The sequence below is a fragment of the Ornithodoros turicata genome, chromosome 4, assembly GCF_037126465.1.
Source record: "Ornithodoros turicata isolate Travis chromosome 4, ASM3712646v1, whole genome shotgun sequence".
Lineage (NCBI taxonomy): Eukaryota > Metazoa > Arthropoda > Arachnida > Ixodida > Argasidae > Ornithodoros > Ornithodoros turicata.
In genome coordinates, this window is record NC_088204.1 from 27,258,394 (window position 1) to 27,277,149 (window position 18,756).

Consider the following 18,756-nt stretch of genomic DNA (forward strand, 5'->3'; position numbering starts at 1 on the left):
TTTTACAAAGGTCAAATGACAGGTTACGTGACGCACCCTGTATGGTATAGGCAAAATCAGGCATCTCGTTAAATGACCAAACGATTCCAGGCATTTTACGAAATGCCGGGTTCGGCTAGGCATTTAACGGAATACGAAAGAAAAAAAAAAAGAAAGAAAAAAGTCAGGCATTTTCTCAAATGCCTGTTCGTGTCGGGCATTTAGGAAAATGCTGGAATGTTCCAGCCGTCGGGTCGAACTAAGTAGACTTTTTCCCCTTTCCTCAAAACTGAAAGGTGGATGCTGCGTGTACAGTATGGTTGGTGTTTATAGCAAGAACAGCACTCTTTTGACAGTCGTGGGTCCGTGAGGAAACTGTGCCATCGCATGTTACAGGCAAAATGCCCAAAAAGGCCAGGCAGCTGCTGACCTATCACTAAACTAACCGCCGCACTCACTTAACCTATCACTAATCTAACCTACGACACCATAAGCTAGGTTAGTTAAGTATTTGGTTAAGTTAGGTTGGTGCGGCTGTGACAGCTTGCATCGTCCCCCAACTTCCTTTTGAAACGGATTTTGGGGAGGCGAGGCAAGCGCTGCCACAGCCGCACTAACCTAACACTAAACTAACTTAGGCATCATAAACTTGGTTAGTTTAGTGCGGCTGTAGCAGCCGGCAATAGATCGGTGGCCATCCCAAAGTGTCATTTCCGCATCTCCTAGTTAAACTGGCGATTAGGTACATGAAGACTTTTAAATTTTCTTCACTTTGAGTGAAGATACAGGACGAGAACACACGACAGACTGTCATCGAGTAAAAGTGCACACACATACACAGGGTGATGATGAGATGGAAGATTCTAAGACTGCTATGATGGATAAAGTCCCTTTCATTTCATTCCAATATCATGCACATCGTAATTATTCTATATGATCGTTCTCATACTTTATTATAGCTGTCGCCTTCTGTTTCTTTCTTTTTTTTCCCCCGCAGTTTTGGGTGCTCTATGGCCTCCATCGCTTTTGCACCAAAAAAAACAATCAATCTTTTTTTCGTTTTGTGCACATCACTCATTGGAAATAAAGTCCATATGATCCATTCTTTTGCGCTCCAGCCACGGAGCTCCAGCTTCCACGTTGGCAGTGCCAATTTCTCCATGTTTTTCTTCTTTTTACTTACTCACTCAGTCTTTGCATTCTGTTCTTTGTACATAGCACTCCCAAAGCATTTTGCAAGATGCCCGACACAAATGGGCATTTAACAAAATGCCTGGGCCACTTCTCTAGGCATTAATGAAATGTCTGGCGTTTTTTAGGCATTTCCTTAAATGCCTGGAATCGTTCAGTTACTTAACAAAAAGCCTGGTTTTGCCTGTAACACATATACTATCTGTACCATCTCACAAAAGTTTTCCTCAGATTGAAGTTGAAATCGTCAAAAGTTGAAAATAAATTTATTCCCAAGGCATTCCTTACATATCTAAGACATGCATTAGAGTGAAACCCATTTAATCCATTTAAACAATCACATTTGGCTGCAGAACGTTCACTTCGCTATAACAGTACACAGTGCCCTATGCCGCCATAACCCAGTGGCGACCACTCGTGGTCCGCTGATAGAAAGTACTTGTCACACCTTGAACATCAGTTTGTGTGCACATTTTCCCCATTTGGGGCTCTGTGAGAGGCTACAAATGTCACACAGTGTAGTTACTAACTAGATATTTTACAATTCTGTATGAAATTGTTTGAAGCATTAATTAAACATTTTACGAATATCTTCCTGCTGGCCTTCACATAGTATGAAAAGATCACTTCTTCCATCAATTCTGTACAGAAATGGCTCTGCCATACCACAGTGTACCTAGAGGCCTCTCATTTTCGGCATTTCTTGTTTTCCTTCTTGAAGTTTGGTACAGTCGTCTCGTGTTTTTCAAAAGAACACTGGTGTATGTTGAAAACTTTGCTATGGAGAAATTTTGTTGATGCTGTAGATGTCACCGAATAGAGAACAGAGCCTAAGCACTATGTGTGGCACTAGTACATATATGTTACATAAATACAAAAGGTCAGTTGCGCCATTCAGACAACCACTTTGACCACAGGATTCACTTCCAGCGGCTCTTCTGGGGCTTCGGAAGTCCTGAACCAGAGGGTGCGACTTTCCTCCCGGCCTGCACCATGAATTTCAATGCGATCTTGATATACAGAGATGGTAGAGTATGCCACCGTAGATGGAGATGTCTCAATGATCCCTGCTAGGGCCATGTAATGCATACCACGTCCATTTGTTGAATAGCCACACCGGTGTGCGTGGCCACAAAGGTACAGGGTGGAACTGGGATGTGTTTCAAGCACAGCCTGGACTTCAGCGTAATTCCACAGAAGGCAGTCTGGATTGGCACTGTTGGGACAGAGTGCCAAGTGCCCTGTTGGTAAAGAAATTGTGATTTTAAGGGTGTGGTATAGCAGAAATACCAGGAGACAAGTGATAATGATAATCTCGTATCAGGATGATACATGAAAGATTATTTTAAAAAAAGTATGAACTTTGAATGCTTTCAGTTTGTACTTGCACTCTGCCACAAGAGTTCAGCTATTTGGTCATACCACATCAAAGGCCTCAGGTATGTGGTTTGACTATCAGGTGTAAAAACACAAGGCATGACACACAGACAGGCATGACAGATATAAAAAAAAAAGAAAAGAAAGAAATGAAAGAAAAGCAGAACAAAAAACTGTTCTATCGATGTGCATACACACACAAATTACTTCTTGCATTTGCTTAGTACAAAAGCACCAGCAATACTGCACCAAAGTACTGCATTGGTCGTAAAACTGCGCTCCATTATGATGTAGGAAAACTGAGAGGCACGAACATAAAAGGGGACAACACACATACACAGCCTGCCTGCACCCTATCTCTACTTTCACTTGTGCTTCATTATAATGTTTTTGCAATAATAACCCTTCAAAGGGTCTATAAAAATTCTGAATTCGAAAGGATCACTTCTTTCTCGTGATTAGCTACAGGACTCTGCGTGCTGCGGACAATATTTAGAGTGCCTACCAAACAACTGAACAACATTGCAGCAGAGTGTCTACCGAATTCCAGCCTTGAAATTCCGTGACTTTTCTCTGTTTTCACTGACTACTGCAATCATTCATTTAGTTTATATTTCATTAAGCAACCATGAACAAGGCTCAAATTACTGCCAAGAAGCAGCCGCGGAGCTGTTTGACGAAAGCACGTCCCCACAACCCTGACCAAAGCAAAAGGTAACTTGGTGGCTGCTGGCGCGTTTTGATACAGATCCCTCATAAACCAGATCACTTACTGAGTATTAGTAAGGTTGCTCTACTTTTCTGCCTCTGAGCTTGTCATATTGACGAACTGCTACTCGGGGCAATGCTGCTGCGTGGCTGCTCAACCACTGATCGTACTCGCGATTCGCGATCGCCACAGCACTTGTCTGTGATTTTCCCTGACTTCAGCTGCTTTTTAAAAATTCCCTGACAATTCCGTGACTTCTCTCAGTAACATCAAAATTCCCTGACAGTTCCCAGTTTCCCAGGTTGGTAGACAGCCTGAGAAATACCTAACATAGCAGACTCGCGTTAATTTAAACCCGGGTAAAATGTATTTTTGCAGTGATGGAACTGACAAGAAGCTGCTCTAGGAGCAGGAGAAATCCCATTTTGTAGCTGCTTTTACAGTACATGGAGCAGAGTATACCCAATCCTAATTTGCTTGGATATGGTGCAAGTGCTGGTCTACGTCACAGACTTGTTGTTGGCACAAGTTTGCGTAAAGCACTAGCATCATGTGCTATCATGCAAACATAGAGAATGTTCCGGACACAAAATACTACATTTTACACGAAATGTTAGGACATACAGTGAAAAGTATAATTTCTTACAGTTTCTCAGGGCTTCAAGGTTTGAAAGAGTTGGAGTGTGAGGAACATGTTTGAGTGCTGTCACATTTAGAATACAGTAACAACAAACACAGGATTACATGCATGAAATCATGAAATTATGTATGCAAAATCGTATGCCCCACTCATGAGACTCCCTCACTATTAGGAATTAGACAGTGTGTTCTGCTGTGCAAGTAGTAACTTTGTTACGATGTGTCACTAAGCACAACACAGTGGGCTTTCCATGCACGGTGAACACATGTCAGACCTTTCAATCAATACAATATATGAAATAAATGTCTCTTTTAGCCAAAAGTTGCTTTAGTTATTTTAGAACACCGAATAACTGGACGTCAGGCATGAAAATCAGTACATGTCGATGGTAACCAGCACCGGCCTAAAGGCAAGCCAAATGGGAAGGAGCCGACTGGTATGCATATGTCGTATTTTCATTGGTCATGTGCTCCATGGCTCCATAGGGAGCTGTTGGGGCATGGAACGATTCTTTGGAGGAGCACCACCGCAACGGAAAGAGCAACCGTACAACTATCATTATTATAATTGAATTTTGGTTAATTCAAACAAATTAAAAATTTTTGGCTAGCCCATTATGTCTTACAGTGCACTAGAAAACCAGTTAATTCAGACTATTCATTACAGTGGAAGGCAACTTCGGCAGTCTAACAGCCGTCTTTGCTGGTCGCGCCACCTTTTCACGCTCCCGTATACTTAAGGCCCCTGGTTTTCTGCTGCGGCAAATTCAAAATTCCGTGCCACTGACTTGTAAATTCCGCGATTTTCCGCGGTAAGGAGTCAATGGCTGCTTGAAGCGGGAAACACTATTTGCTTGGATAATGTGGGTACAAAAATATTTTATAAACTTCAGCATTACGTGATACCTTGTGATCTCCTCTGACAGCAAATGCTGTTGTCAGCTACAATAATTTTATACCTGCTGAAAGATATTTCAGCTTCTGCAAAGTTGATAAGAACTGAGAAATACTTGATCAAAATAGATGCTAAATTCGGAGCAAACACCCTTATTCTGTTCCAAAACTCAATTATCGTATTTACTCGCATAATTTGCGCACTTTTTCTCCCTAAAAGCAGGAAAATTTAGGGGCGCGCAAATTGCACGATATTCAAACAACGCAAAATTTCAAAATTTTAGTATGCGGGTCATATAGTCTTATTTCTAATGCAGTGCACTTTAACGACCCTTCAGTGTGCTTCGTTAAGTGTTATTCTGCTATATTTTTGTCCTTGTATGGTTTTACCCAGTGCGACTTAAACTGGAATGAGATGAGTATGGTATGAGTTCATTTGGTATGGCTTGTCCTGGTACGAGCTCCCAGTATGAGTTGTACAAGTATCAGTTGCACAAGTATGAGTTGTACAAGTATGAGGTGAGTGTATGAATTGTCTGGTATGAGCTGGGGTAGAGCCGCACAAACTCTTTTAAGGATGTCTTATGTTTGTCTTATGTATGTCTTATGTGTAAACTCTTATGTTTCTTCTAGGTACATAGAACTGGTTCTTGTGACCATTTGGTGCCTTGGCAAATGGTCTCATTCTTGGTTCGGAAACTGGCACAATGGCTATTGTCAGGTCTAACCCGATTATTCCCTAAATCTGCAACCTGAATTGTGGTTTGCCCGTTTCAAATTAAATCCGATTAATCTCTGGCAAACTGCCCTACTTTGGTAGTACCGGTAGTACTAGCAGACTTGTCCTGTCCCCATCGCATTACGATGGATCCCTCCTGCAGCCTCTGGGACTAATAAAGATAGGCGATTTTATTTATCTTAAATATATGCATAAAAGAGGGAGTCACTGTAGGTGCTGCAACAAAAATAGCTAGACTCATAGATGCTGCCGAGAGCACGGAGGTGTCGGAAACTGGAAGTAGCAGACAATTGTATCGACGCCACAAGTAGTCAGTTAGGGACCGGGCAGAATCCAGATTTTGAAGTGCTAAAACAACACAAAAGTGGCAGTGATGAGTCTTCAACTCCTTCTTCTTCAAATGCTATGTATAGTATGAGAAATCTTGGAAGGTCGTGATAGCAATATGGCATGACTCAGCCGAATGCATGTGGTGTGCTGTGAAGGAGATTCAAAAGGCTGAAAATGAGGCAGTTGGCTATCCCTGGAATATGTAACCATGTTGCTGGTGCAAGTAAAGCCCTACTGTGATAGCATCAGTGACATCAGAGAAGCTGTAATCAAGTTCAGTGTGCTGTTTAAACAGGCAAACCGGCTCTTTCAGCAGTGCAACCGCATTTGTTTGCTAAATGGGCAGGCAGTCAAAAAGTATAATAAACCACCAGCAATAACGTTAATCTATTGTTTTGAGTAATAAAGTCCGATTTCTCTCCAATTTCAGCATAATGGAAAAATTTCCACCAGAACATTCGTGAATTTTGAACACATTTATTTCCCCCCCCAAATTTTTTTGCCCCTCAGCTTAGATTTTTTCCCCCCAAATTATGGACAACAACAGCAACAACAACAACAAAAATCGCCAAAAATTCATGCTTGAGTTGTCTTGTTATGCGTGCTTTTAATCATTTGCTCCCATCGGTGACAGCCAAGGTTTGATACCTGTTTTGACTAGAACCGAATGGACTGGACTGGAATGTTTGCAGGGAGCGCTCAATCACAACCTGGTCATTGCTAACCAAGACAAGTGGGAACTGGATACTGCACAAAGCATTCTGGCCAAAGACAAAACACTCACCAAATACAACCACAACTTCTCCCGCTGCGTCTGCATGTCGCAATTCTCCATCCAGCCATAGTAGCTGCTCCTGGCTTACAGCACCGTTGCTATTAATAAAACGCTGTTCGAGTCCACTGAGTGCATCTGGCCATTCCCACTTGCTCTCATCCCATGTTCCATGTTTCTGTGCCAACAGCTCTGCTGCAACGTGTCGACGTGGGTGCTCGGCCCCGTAGCCTAGTACGCTCACTTCGAAGCAGTCCAATGAAACGAAACGGACTCCAGGTACAGGTACAAAGCTGCGTACAAACCGACACAATTGTTTGTCTCGCACCAGTTATACATATTGTCACTGTTATTAGCACTGTTACTGTCACGTATTGTTGGTCTCATGCCTGAATTTCATTTGTATGCACAAAAAACAAGGTACACAAAGTATTTCTATCCGCTAGGTGGCCCACCAACGTGCACACAATCCCTAAATGCACGTGGAGGCCGCTTCCATCCACTTTCCTAGAATGAATAGGCATAACCAGAGGCGGAGAGTTTTCATTTTCCCAGGGGGAGCAAGGGCGCACCACGAAATAAGTACTCTGGCGGGGGGGGGGGGGGGGGGGGGGGGGGGGAATGTTTATTAAGAAAAAAGAAAGGTAAGCCAGATGGATGTCGGTGTGTTATTCCAAAAAAAGAGTGAAATGGGGTAGACAAAAAAGGCAAAGAAAAAAGAAAGCAAAAGAACACAAAAAGAGAAATTAAGAACACAAAACTAAAGCTGAAGAATCACACACTCTGGCGGGATCTTATGATGTATGCAGAACTGGTATAGAAATAAGAGGAAGGAAGAACAGAAAAAAAAAAGAAAAAACAGAGAGAACGTAAACAGTGAACATGTTGCACAACTGAAGGCATTACGCCTTTGAAAACTGACTGCGAAAGGAACAAAATGCACTGAATCCTCGGTGTTTGACCCAAAATTCGCGCAATATTATGAATATGGTAAATGAAATGGAGCAGCGGGAGTTGAACCCGCTCCCAACGGATATGCGTTCCGAAGATTCTACCGTTACACCTCACTGGCAGCTGCTGGTACTTTTTCAACTGCTTCGTTTTATTGATCTGATTGCTTTGGGCGAAATTCAGGCTATGTGTTGTGTCTTTTTTTCTTGTCTTACTTTCTACTGTGATAATGAGTATGGTGGGCGGATACATATTTTACAAATTGCAAGATGCATTTTTGGGGTTGGTGCTTCTTCGCTCTTTTGACCCGGGCGCGCCGAGCCCCAAAGGTTGGTGTCAGTCTCTTAGCGGGACTTCCCGGGGGAGGCGGCACCCCCCCTAGTTCATTTTTCGGGGGGGCAAGCGCCCCCACGCCCCCCCGCAGTCGGCGCCTATGGGCATAACTGCACTGGCAGTTCGTCCACATATAGAAGAGCCCATTAGTGTCAAATATCTTGCCAGGGAAGAAAAAAGAAAACATTCAGAAACGTTTGAAAGGCTTAAAACACAAGTTAGGAAACTGCCATTGTCTGTCACAAGCACGTGTAAATGGAGTAAACAATTTAAAGGTTTCCGACAATGCGCTTAGAATGAATTGCGTTCCTTGTGACTGAAGACACTGACGATGGCAGAGAATGTTCAGCAGCATTATGAGCTTATTCATGGTGAGCAGACGAACATGGATGTTGGCAGTGCCGCTACCTTCACAGGATAACTGCGATAGCAGAAAGTGGGTGCACACTGGACTCAATGGCTGGCTACTAACGAAAGAAACATGCATATATGGCTGCATATCTTGCATGCTTCGTTGGTACAATATAGGGAAGAAAGGCACAAATTTCTGCAATCTACTGTTACAACACCTTAAACCTAGGTCCCCTGTTTTGTGCTCAGCTAGCGCTTATGGTTGCACTTCTGGCTTTGTGCTGTCATACTGGCGATGACTGACCTTAACAGTTATTTTGGGCACTGGCCTTTTCCTGCAATTGCTACGATAAAGAAAGAATAACCGTCGGTGTATCTGCTAACAAAGAAATATGAAGCGTGTGAAGTTGAAAATGGTGTTACCAAAAACCATTATAGCTCGCAGGAACAAATGGTTTTCAAAAGTACTATCTGATAGACTGCCTAGAGAATATACTTGCGCAAATACACCGCACAGATGAGAAAGACACTACGACACCGAAAGACACCTGAATGGACATTTTGCGAAGTTATTTTTCAGGGTTTTTCGAGTTTCACTGTAAGTGACGATAATGCAAATCGGGGTAAAAATGGGTTTTACCGGATTTAACCCCGAAACACAAAGCCCTAATCACAGTAACACGCAAGGTCGAGTGTTCTGAGAGGTCAGAAGCCAACACGAAACAAATAGACGTTACCTGTAGTAAAAGACTGGCTCAGCCTTAGATACGAGTCCCTCACAAACGTAGTGCTCAGCTAATGTGTGCCTGTCCCAGTTGTAGAGCTCGTGGTTCCCCACAGTGTGATAAACAGGGAGCTGGCTGAACAGGGTGAGGACACGTTCAAGCCCCACCTCACAGCTGGCATTGTTCTCGTCGACCAGATCACCCAGCTGAAGTACAAGGCTGACACCTGACATACGACTCCAGTGCTCAAAAGCATGTTTCACCTGCAACATGAGAGCCAGAGCATTTGTTGTACTAAATCATGCCCTAAAATAATGACTCTCGACATGCAATGCAGGGTTATTTGAGGTACAAAAGTCACGTCACTTCGTCTGAAGGTTTGTCTTCTCCTTCATTCAAAGTGAGAGGCCAAACTCTCAATGCTCCTGTCGTAACACACACTTGTGGTCTGTTAGCGAAACAAGCATGCAAACCTAAGAACAGAAAAATGTGTTCAAAAATAATAGTACGGCCAGCCCTTGTTACACGAATTCTCTAGCTTTAAGAATGAAACGTTGTGGGACAGGACATCTTTATGTTTCTCCCTCACTTTATGAAGCCTCGATCCTCCAACAGTGAACAACCCCTTTAGGGTGCCTTTTTTTCACCTTGACTGCTGAACAGAATAAGCTGTGTCAGTCAAAAACCAATACAGCATTACCTGACCGTGATAACTAAGGGCAGACTAGCTACGCACTAGGATTCTGGGCAGGGATTCTCCCACAATTTTCATCTTGGGGTGGGGTAGGGTTGCCAATTTTCACCATGAAAGATACCGGACACAAGGGTAAGGTTAAAGGGAGAGGAGGAAAGGTGAGTGAAAGGGAAATGGCAGGAGGAGAGGAGGTGCACAGAGAGAATACTCGCTCAAGATAATGCGCGCAAATAGTCATTAATGCGTTAGCATTAGGAGTGTCCACGTGAAAAAAAAAAATTCAGTGGCGATTTAGCGGTAAATGCTAGAGAAATGCGTTAGCTGAGAGGGGGGGGGGGGGGATCAGAAGAAATCCAGCATAATGGTTGGCTAGGAGCCTTCCAGCAAAGTTACGTTTTAAAGGAGCATTAAAGTGGTATCTAACATGGCCAAAAACTGCTGTCATCTTGTAAAGCAGTATGTGAAAAGCATTCCCACAAAATATTTCTGTCCAAAGTCGTTTCACCACGACGCAATTAATTTGGAAAATCGCTGCCGCGGGGACAAGCCAGAGCGCTCCAACTGCAGACCACACCCACTCTACGGTGACGTTGGTGGTAGAAAGCCCCTCATTCGTTCGCAGGAAAAACAGTCTGCTACGAACATTGTGAGCTGTTTCTTGTTGATTTCTATTCATTATATGATTTATATCACGTTTTCTATTAAAAAAACAAAGCATATATGCAGCCTGAGAAAATAAGATTACGATCGCAAGAGTAATATATCCGTGGCTTCTGTGCAATCTCAGAATTAACAGTAGCAGAAAGCAAGCGATGGCGGCGGTATTGTGGCGCCATTTGTTACCCACTGAACCAACTGCGCGGTGAAAACTGTCGGACAGGCTGCACACTGTCGAGAAGCACAGGATTTTCGCTGTACAAGCGCAGTTAATTTCAGGCTGCACCACTCGTTCTTCCCGTGGTGTCTGCGGTCCCAAAAAATCGTGGTTGTGTCGTGGACAGCCTTCAAACCCTCCATTTCGGACATCACGTAGCCGGAGAATGCATGGCGTCTCCGAAGCGGTAGCAGACATTCCGGCCTTCGCGATGTTGCTCACCTCGATCATGTGATCCCAGGTCCAATGAGGAGCGTCCTCACCACTGGCGTCACATAGTGACGTGTGTGGTGGCGCTCATCACGTGCCTATCGTGAAGGCGAGGGAGGGTGTTTCGCGCACGGGAGGTTCGGGGAGCTATTGCAGGCGTCCCAATTTCGCTACGGTTGTACTAATTGTGGGAAAACTGTTTTCGGCCGCCTAACATTTCATACTGACGAAAAACAGAAACAAAGTTGTGGGCCTCTAGACTGCTCCTTTAAGCGTGTATGATCATTCGGATTCATAAGGGCTAGTCCTTGTGAACTGAGACTTGGAAAGACAATAACAAAACCGATGCTTCCTGTGCTCAATACGCTGCTGTAAAGTGCCCCTGACTGATCTCCACAGAACCATGTTCAGGCTGTAGTGCATTATGTTGAAGACAGACCAGAGAAAGGAAGAGAAAGGAAATGCAATTTAATGCAGGTCAAGCGTTATGGTATTAACTAGGCCTGTGCGAATATTCAAAATTTTCGAATATTGAATCGAATAACTGTATATTCGATACTTTTTCGAATAATGCACGTTGCCTTTATCAAAATGACCGCTGTGCACGCATAATCAGTTTGCCTTTGTAACATCAATTGAAAAACGCACGTCAATCCTTCGATTTACGTACAAAATTTATGGGGAGTAATCGCTGAAAGGAACTTGAGCCGAGTTTCAAAGATATCGGTTTCTTAACTGGAACAGAAAAGAGCTACATCAAGACGCTAACATGCACAACTGTTGAGAGAGATTTTTCTGACCCTTTGGAACCAGCAAGATTTCCTGCTCGTCAAGAGAATGTAGAAGGCATGGAGAAGTCGGCTGTGTGGGGCATCTTTGAACAACTGGCAACGCAAAAAGGTGCGTACCTTCAAGAGGCACCAATGAATGACCAGCTGTGTCAGTACTTGGAGTCACCCCTTCTCGTTTGACAAGAAAATACTTTATCATGGTGGGGTACAACCGGAAAACAGAAATACCCCCTTCTTGCAAGAGCAGCACGAAGATACCTCTCCATACGTCGTGTTTTGGCTCCCCTGCATTATTTGTCATGTATTCGATTCAATTCGATATTTATTCATATTCGATTCGGTGCCCTTTACTATTCGATTCGTATTCGATTCGAACTGAAAAATCACTATTCGCACAGGCCTAGTATTAACATCTATCCTTCACGAAACAGTTAACATATTTTAAAAATAAATGCTTTTTCAGCAAATTGCACGAGGCAAAAGTTATAAAAAATATACATACTGCCACTTCCTGTGGTTTTCAACCATGATGAATCAGAAAACACAACGAAAGGACAAGGAGAGCGTGTTGGTGGCACAGGTACATGACAGGGGAATGTTGTCTCTGTGTTGTCCACACGTCTTAGCTGGCGCGTTCCCCTGTCATGTATCAGAAAACACAGCTCCGAAAACGTGGGACACGATACCACCAGTTTGAGTGATGTCTCTATATTTATGCGCTGCACTGTATATACTCTATATGCTTATACAGGGTGTTTCACCTAACATGTTAAAAAATTGCATTAAAAATATATTTATCTGAAGATTAGGGGGTCAATGCTATTTATCTCAAGGGAGCTCTTGCCATGACATCCAAGCACTTTTATTAATTTTAGGGCTCAAGAAATTGAATTATCTGAATTGAACTCCAAAATATGCCAAGCCGGCCTCACATTTTTTATTTTTTGCCAGGAAAAGGGTGCACATGTCGAATTTACCACATTCCATACTACAATGATAATTGCTGAAAAAAAAAAAAGAGAGTTTAAACAGTTGTTCAAGGTGCTCGAAACAACACTTGGGAGCACGGTTCATCGTCGAGTTGATACAAGATGCGGCAGAAGAAACTGGTGACCCGCCTCTTCCTTCTCACTGTGGTTTCGGCATTGTAACTGTGGCCATTATCAGCAGAAGCATAGAAAAGGGAAGGAAAAGTGAAGGGGCAGATCCATGGCCTCCTCACATGGCTCTTTTCTAGAACCTGAAGTTTTAGGGTTTTACCCGATTCTTCCCCGAATTTGCCCCCCCGAATTGAAACTTGCCTCTTTAGGGTGAAACCCGATTTTTACCAGGCAAATTGCCCTCTCTGGGATGTCTGTAGGAATGCACCAACATACTTGTTTGGCAGAAAAATGCAGTTACATCACCGTTTGTACCAAACCGCTACAGTTAGTTTGAATAACTGAGCCCGATTTCCCCCAGATTTTAGCGTAATGAAAGTTTTTTCACCCGAATTCGCATGAATTTAGTGCACATGTTCATTTACCCGATTTTTACCATCCGAATTTAGAAAAAAATATTTCCCGAAAACTTCAGGCTCTACTCTTTTCTGAGATTACTATGTTTTTGCTATCACCACTGTAGCAGGGAACGCGTCTTGCAATGGAATGGGGTAAATCCGAGATGAATAGTGTTGATCGTATGACTTTCAGCCAAGCATGTTTCGTTAATACGATTTTATTACACGTTAGGCGAAGTACCCTGTATATACTTGCAATGCGTAAGTCATGCATTCTTTGTTTCTGTTGTTCAACAAGCGAGCCTTATCGCCAAAATCTTAGTTTTGCGATAAGGAACACGTTGTTTGGGAACATCCGAAAAACCCTACAAACAAAATTGCCAAAATGCGAACTCAGTCACCCGTATGAGCACAAGGTCACACAGCATCTCGTGTTAATCTAAAATGTGAGAAGCACCCTTTGCTTGAAATTTCCACCTGATGTGCCCAAATTTTACCGTCATACTGCTTCTGAAATAAAACCTGATTTTTGCGATTTGGGAGAGAGAAAAAAAAACATAACCTGAAACAAAGTGTCTACTCAGAAATGCTGAATACTGCGTTACAATAAGCTAAGTGTAGTATTTATATGATACAGTACAGGTACTTGAACTCAGTCATTTATTTTCTGGTCTCCACATTACCTCCAGTTTTCCAAATAGGAATAGATGCCAACAAACGCCTGCCAAATTTCAGGGAAGGCAAATGCCAAAAACCTGAAACCGTATTTATGCGACATTCATTTTGTACTCGTACAGCCCCAACTTCCAAAGTGAACTGTCGTCTGTAATGCATTCCCCAAGTACTGTGGCCCCTCCCCTTCCAGGGTGCTGGGCCACCTGGTTTAGCATACCTGGTATAGAGAATAGTAGAGAATGCATACCTGGTTCAGGGAGTTCCTATAGTATCGGATGAGGGAAGGATCGTAGCCAGCTGGCTTGTCTTCGCAGTCTGCATATTGCACGTCTGTCAGCACCCCAAACGTTACCAACGGCGTGGCTGCACACACGCTGCATGCGAGAATAGCGGGCATCCAATTAGACAGAAGCCGAGGAAAATGGTTTCAACGTATCTTTACATATCGTCATGTATTTGTGTGTACTCATGCATGACAGAACTCAAAAGTTCCATGTTTACACTTCTCAGTCTTAGAAGAGAGGATTAGCATTGGAGCATTTCATGGTCAGACCTCAAGAATGTTTTTCCTGACAGACTGGTTGCTTAGCTCCACTAAATTTGGGGAACAGGAAGTTTCTGTAGCTGATTGACGAGTAAAGCTTGGGACAAAAGTTTACGGAACAATGGTGTGTCGCGTTTCTCCATTGGAGCGACACCCTAGCAGTAAACAGTGGCGGACACACATACCGAGAGGTGGATAGGATAGCTAGTCTCAAGTTTGTTATTCGATCTTTTCTCGATATTTAGCAGGGCCCGCTCCGATGTAGGAGGACGCAAGTGCCGTGTTCCATAAACTTGTCCCAAGCTGTACAACTGGGGTGGTGCCTGTGATGCCTCTTGTGCCCTTCCTCTCTGATTCCTTACCAATGCAACATTCTTGTCTGATTGCACCTAGACACTTAAAGCTGTGTGGCTGCAGCAAAAACCAGCTTGGTGCCCTCAATAGTGAGCTTCTGAACACAATGCTGCTCAATATTAGCCTGTGCACTGCTGAAACCGAATAAATTCTGTGACAGGGTATACACTGAAATGTCACTGCTGAATTTGTGCAAGTGCCCTGGCCAGATCCCAAGGGACTATCATGCGACCCACATTTACAATTCAATCTTGATGAAAGACTTTTGCAAAGGGCACCGACAGGGTTAGAAGGTTTATGGAAAGTGTTCTGCGAATTTAGGATGTAATACAGCCCCACTGATATAATTACATCACACTGCATATGATTTTTCTGTCTTAAAAGTAAGTAAGACTTTTTTTTTACAAGTATACAAAAAGTAAAAATAAAAAAGGAACTAGGATTTCTACGTTTAGCCCTATTTGTGTAAGGTCTCCTTGCAGAAACACTGTCATGGGGATACGCTGGGGTCATGAGGACATGGTTGTGTGTACAGCTTCACAAATGTAATGCCATTGTTCTAGGACTTACCAGTCTGCAACATTTATAACATGTAGAAATTCAAGTGAAATGCTAACGACTTTGGTTACTGCCTGTGAGAGCCCTAAAATAGTTATGCCGAGATTTTATGGCTGTTGGACAGACCAGTCACTCACAATGACATGGAGCACAGTGGAGCATTTTCTTAATGTTACATAGGCACGTAACACATCTAAGTATATAGGGCGGGTGAGTATTCTACCAAGTTGTTCTTAAGTGGGGACACATACAAATACAATACATTTTGGCACAGATTTTGGCACCCTCAAAACGGGAAGCTCTTAAGGCAACGTACAGTGCCACATAACACAGAACAGTTTTGTAGGACGGTTCGAGGAGAAGCTACACTTTTTTTGGCTCGTATTGTGTTAGTCTTTTTGTCATTGTTCTTTTCGTTGCTACACTACCAATGTTGAAGAAGAGGTGCATACTTTGCCACTCCCAAACTTGGTGGTACATGATACTGTCGTGGCCACTGTTAAAGTAGCACAGAAGTCATTTTTAACACCCAGTTTTCTTCCTATAAAACTGTTAAGTAGGCCAGTAAGATGCACCATGCAAAGTAACTCACACCACAGAGTCATAATTATTGCAGAAATTGCATTTAAAGTAAGACGCAAAAAGCGACCATGTGCAACTGCGGTGAAGAGCAGTACCAGCCTGGAACCTTGCGCTGACACTATAAGGAGAACGCTCGCTGATTGGTCTAGAGAAATGTTGTTAGCTACTCCTCTACTGCTACTGCTCTACTGCTACTCTACTACTGCTACTTGGCTGTTCGGGGTTCTGAAAAAGCCTTTCTCCTCGCTCGGTAATGCTTCGGCCGGTCCTTCTATCCCCAACTCTCCAGGAGAACTGGCAAAACTGGTTTACGGCGGCAAAGGGACAGGGCTCTGACCACCACTGACCGGTGAACCGGAACGAGTTCTCCTTATAACGTCATTGGTGACGTGGCATCATACCTTCTCCTCCTCGTAATACCCTGAGTGGCGAGTTAAGGGCGAAGGCAATGACCCATGTTTATGCGAGTTTTTTTTTTCGGGAAACAAACTGCACACATCAAAACCTTTAGCGCCATTCGGTAAAATGACACACACACTTTCATCAGATGTCTTAGTCTGAAATTTTTTTGGACGGCCCTCTGTACTCCTTCAACCAATCTCCCGTTTCCGTGGCCTCGCTCCGATAAGCGCTCGACTATCGAGGAATAGCGAAAACGGCATTAGACCGGTCCATTGGTATTTTGGGGATGCTAGGGTGCTGGCACAGTATCACTTGTTGTGAACACGTGAAAAAAAGAAAACTAAAACGTCTGAAGCACAAATGAAAGAAGACTGCTTATCTGAGACTTGGGTGAATGATTTTCTGGGAAGTCTTCATTGCACTTGGGCCATCGTTCTTACAGGTGCTGTCAAAAAACGATACCATACCTACAACTGACCGCCCCCCCCAAGTGACAGTGGACCGCCCCATTGCTATTTCCACTGTTCTCCGGTTGTCAAGCGCTTATCGGAGCGAGGCCACGGAAATGGGAGATTGGTTAACAGTGGCCACGACAGTACATGCTCATAGCTCTCCTGTTGACAGGAAGTGGACGATTGAGTTGTTGCTCCTTTACAGCCTGCCTAATTATGTAAACACACACACACACACACACACTGATTTTGCTGTGCTGAATAACAATTTACAATTGGTATAACAAAAAATTACAGAAATCCCACTAGAACACTTCTGGCTTACTGATATGAAGGAAACTATAACAAACATTATAGTTCGCGTGCTGACAGTGCGTCATTTGAATTACCTAATTTCTGCAGATTCTGTCATGTTGCAGGCCTCCAGGTTATAAGACAGCTTTCAGCTAGAACAATATAAAAGTCGCACACATTAACACATGGTGCAACAACACTTTGTAGTACACTGTGGGTTGTAATCCTCTGTGCAAACATGAATGGACACAGAATATCTTTTTGAATGATGGCCGCGGATACAACGCTTTCCGCAGAGTGACGGAACAGAATATTTACCTTTGCTGGTGCTGCATCATGGTCTTATGGCACCAATGAACACAGAAAACATGAAAAGGAAACCGCGCGATGGTATCTTCCCTTTCATTGCCCACCCCATATCGCTACTTCAAGTGGACACAGCCCTCTTTTAGACAAGCACTGTCAGCCGTTATCGCTTTGGAATGTTTCCAAACAGGACAGTATCCCGTGAAGCCCTTGAGAAGAATCGCGAGGAGTGGTCATTGCTCCGAACATCTCAGCTGATGATGGCCAACTCTTGAGCAAACCGTTGAGAAGTAAACAAAAGTGTTTTTGGGGGGTCCGTGATGTGGTGACTGACGCTTGGCGGATGTGCAGAGGCGCTCTGAAAAAAGAAACAGGGTAAAACGTGGGGTTAGCAAAGCTGCAGACGTAGGCAGATTTCCCCCTCGGTTTCATGCGGTCGGATACCTAGGGAACACGAATATCAGTGCACAACCAACACGGCTGTGTACGAAGGTCGAGGGACGAAAATGGCTCTGAAATACACTTTCGACGCCTGAAACCAATACTCAGACACCCGGTCAACGGAGGACGAAACGTCACAGGTACCAACCTTTCCTGTGGTCGTACGAGAAGGGCTGACGCGTAACAAGTCAAAAGGAGCAAAGCACACAATCACGGCGCGGTTCTCGACTCCCGAATGAATTCAATAAAAATACAACGATATAGACAGTAGACGATTGCGCCAAAAGAGAAACGAGACGCACAGCCGAACACAACACACACCTAGCGTTGCCAACCTGCAATCACTGCAATTGCATGTTCCTCCTAATGTGGACATTGAACTTTCCCCAGATTTCCCTAGAGTGCATCGCTGCAGCGCTGGGGGAGGGACGCGACGTTCGTTGATCCGCGACTCAATTTTGCCTCAAGCTCCAACAATTAACGTCGCAACATGTTGTTGCCCAGTGGAAAGATATACTCATATCTGCATACAGGGTGCTTCACCGTGATAAAATCGTATCAAACATTATGGGGTCAACGCATGGGCGTACCGAGAGTGGGGCAAGGGGTGGCCGTGCCCCCCCCCCCCTGGAACTCCAAAGTCGCTTGTGAAAATAGTAAGCTATTTAGTCATAGGTCGTAATGATTATTCTCAGACGTCATGATAGGAACGTCTGCGTTGGCTCCGTTGGCTTCAAGCTGCTTTCATAGCAGCTTCTGCATGAGTCTCCTTCCAACTTGTTGGTGAAATTAACTATTATTATTAAGTTAATGCAAGATGTGGACAATGAAAAACTGCCACGCGCCCCTTCCTGTTTGTTCCTGTAAAAAAAAAAAAGAAAGAGAGAGAGAGAGAAAAAAAAAACGTGAAAACAACTGCGTCGTCTGCTACGAATTTCCGCCATCTTTACGCCCACACACAGCTCGCGATGCGCTCACAAAAGTGTAGCGATACGCTTAGCTACACACTACATTTTGGAGTTGAGTAAATACATAGCAGAGGAGGTTTAAAAAAGTGGGTGAAATCGGTACACAGCATTCATGCATGGTAA

At 43.7% G+C, this 18,756-nt stretch overlaps 1 protein-coding gene across 5 annotated transcripts; it reads right to left on the minus strand.

Annotated features, from left to right (window-relative positions):
• Positions 1 to 1,417: 1,417 nt before the first annotated feature.
• Positions 1,418 to 18,230, minus strand: LOC135391376 (manganese-dependent ADP-ribose/CDP-alcohol diphosphatase-like). 5 transcript variants are annotated; one of them, XR_010421911.1, is made up of 8 exons: positions 17,814 to 18,229; positions 17,237 to 17,582; positions 17,014 to 17,070; positions 13,980 to 14,106; positions 9,003 to 9,253; positions 6,643 to 6,923; positions 1,686 to 2,411; positions 1,418 to 1,618 (listed from the first exon to the last, which is right to left on the minus strand). XR_010421911.1 is itself a non-coding variant. In XM_064621631.1 (7 exons), the coding sequence occupies exons 3-7, from the start codon at positions 17,034 to 17,036 to the stop codon at positions 2,065 to 2,067; spliced, it is 1,029 nt and encodes a 342-aa protein (XP_064477701.1). In that variant the 5' UTR covers positions 17,037 to 17,070; positions 17,237 to 17,582; positions 17,987 to 18,229; the 3' UTR covers positions 1,418 to 2,064. The 5 variants fall into 5 exon arrangements, 4 of the variants coding, with proteins under 4 accessions (XP_064477701.1, XP_064477700.1, XP_064477703.1 ...); XM_064621631.1 differs by having other exon boundaries at positions 1,418 to 2,411; positions 17,987 to 18,229; XM_064621630.1 differs by having other exon boundaries at positions 1,418 to 2,411.
• Between the last annotated feature and the right edge of the window lie 526 nt (positions 18,231 to 18,756).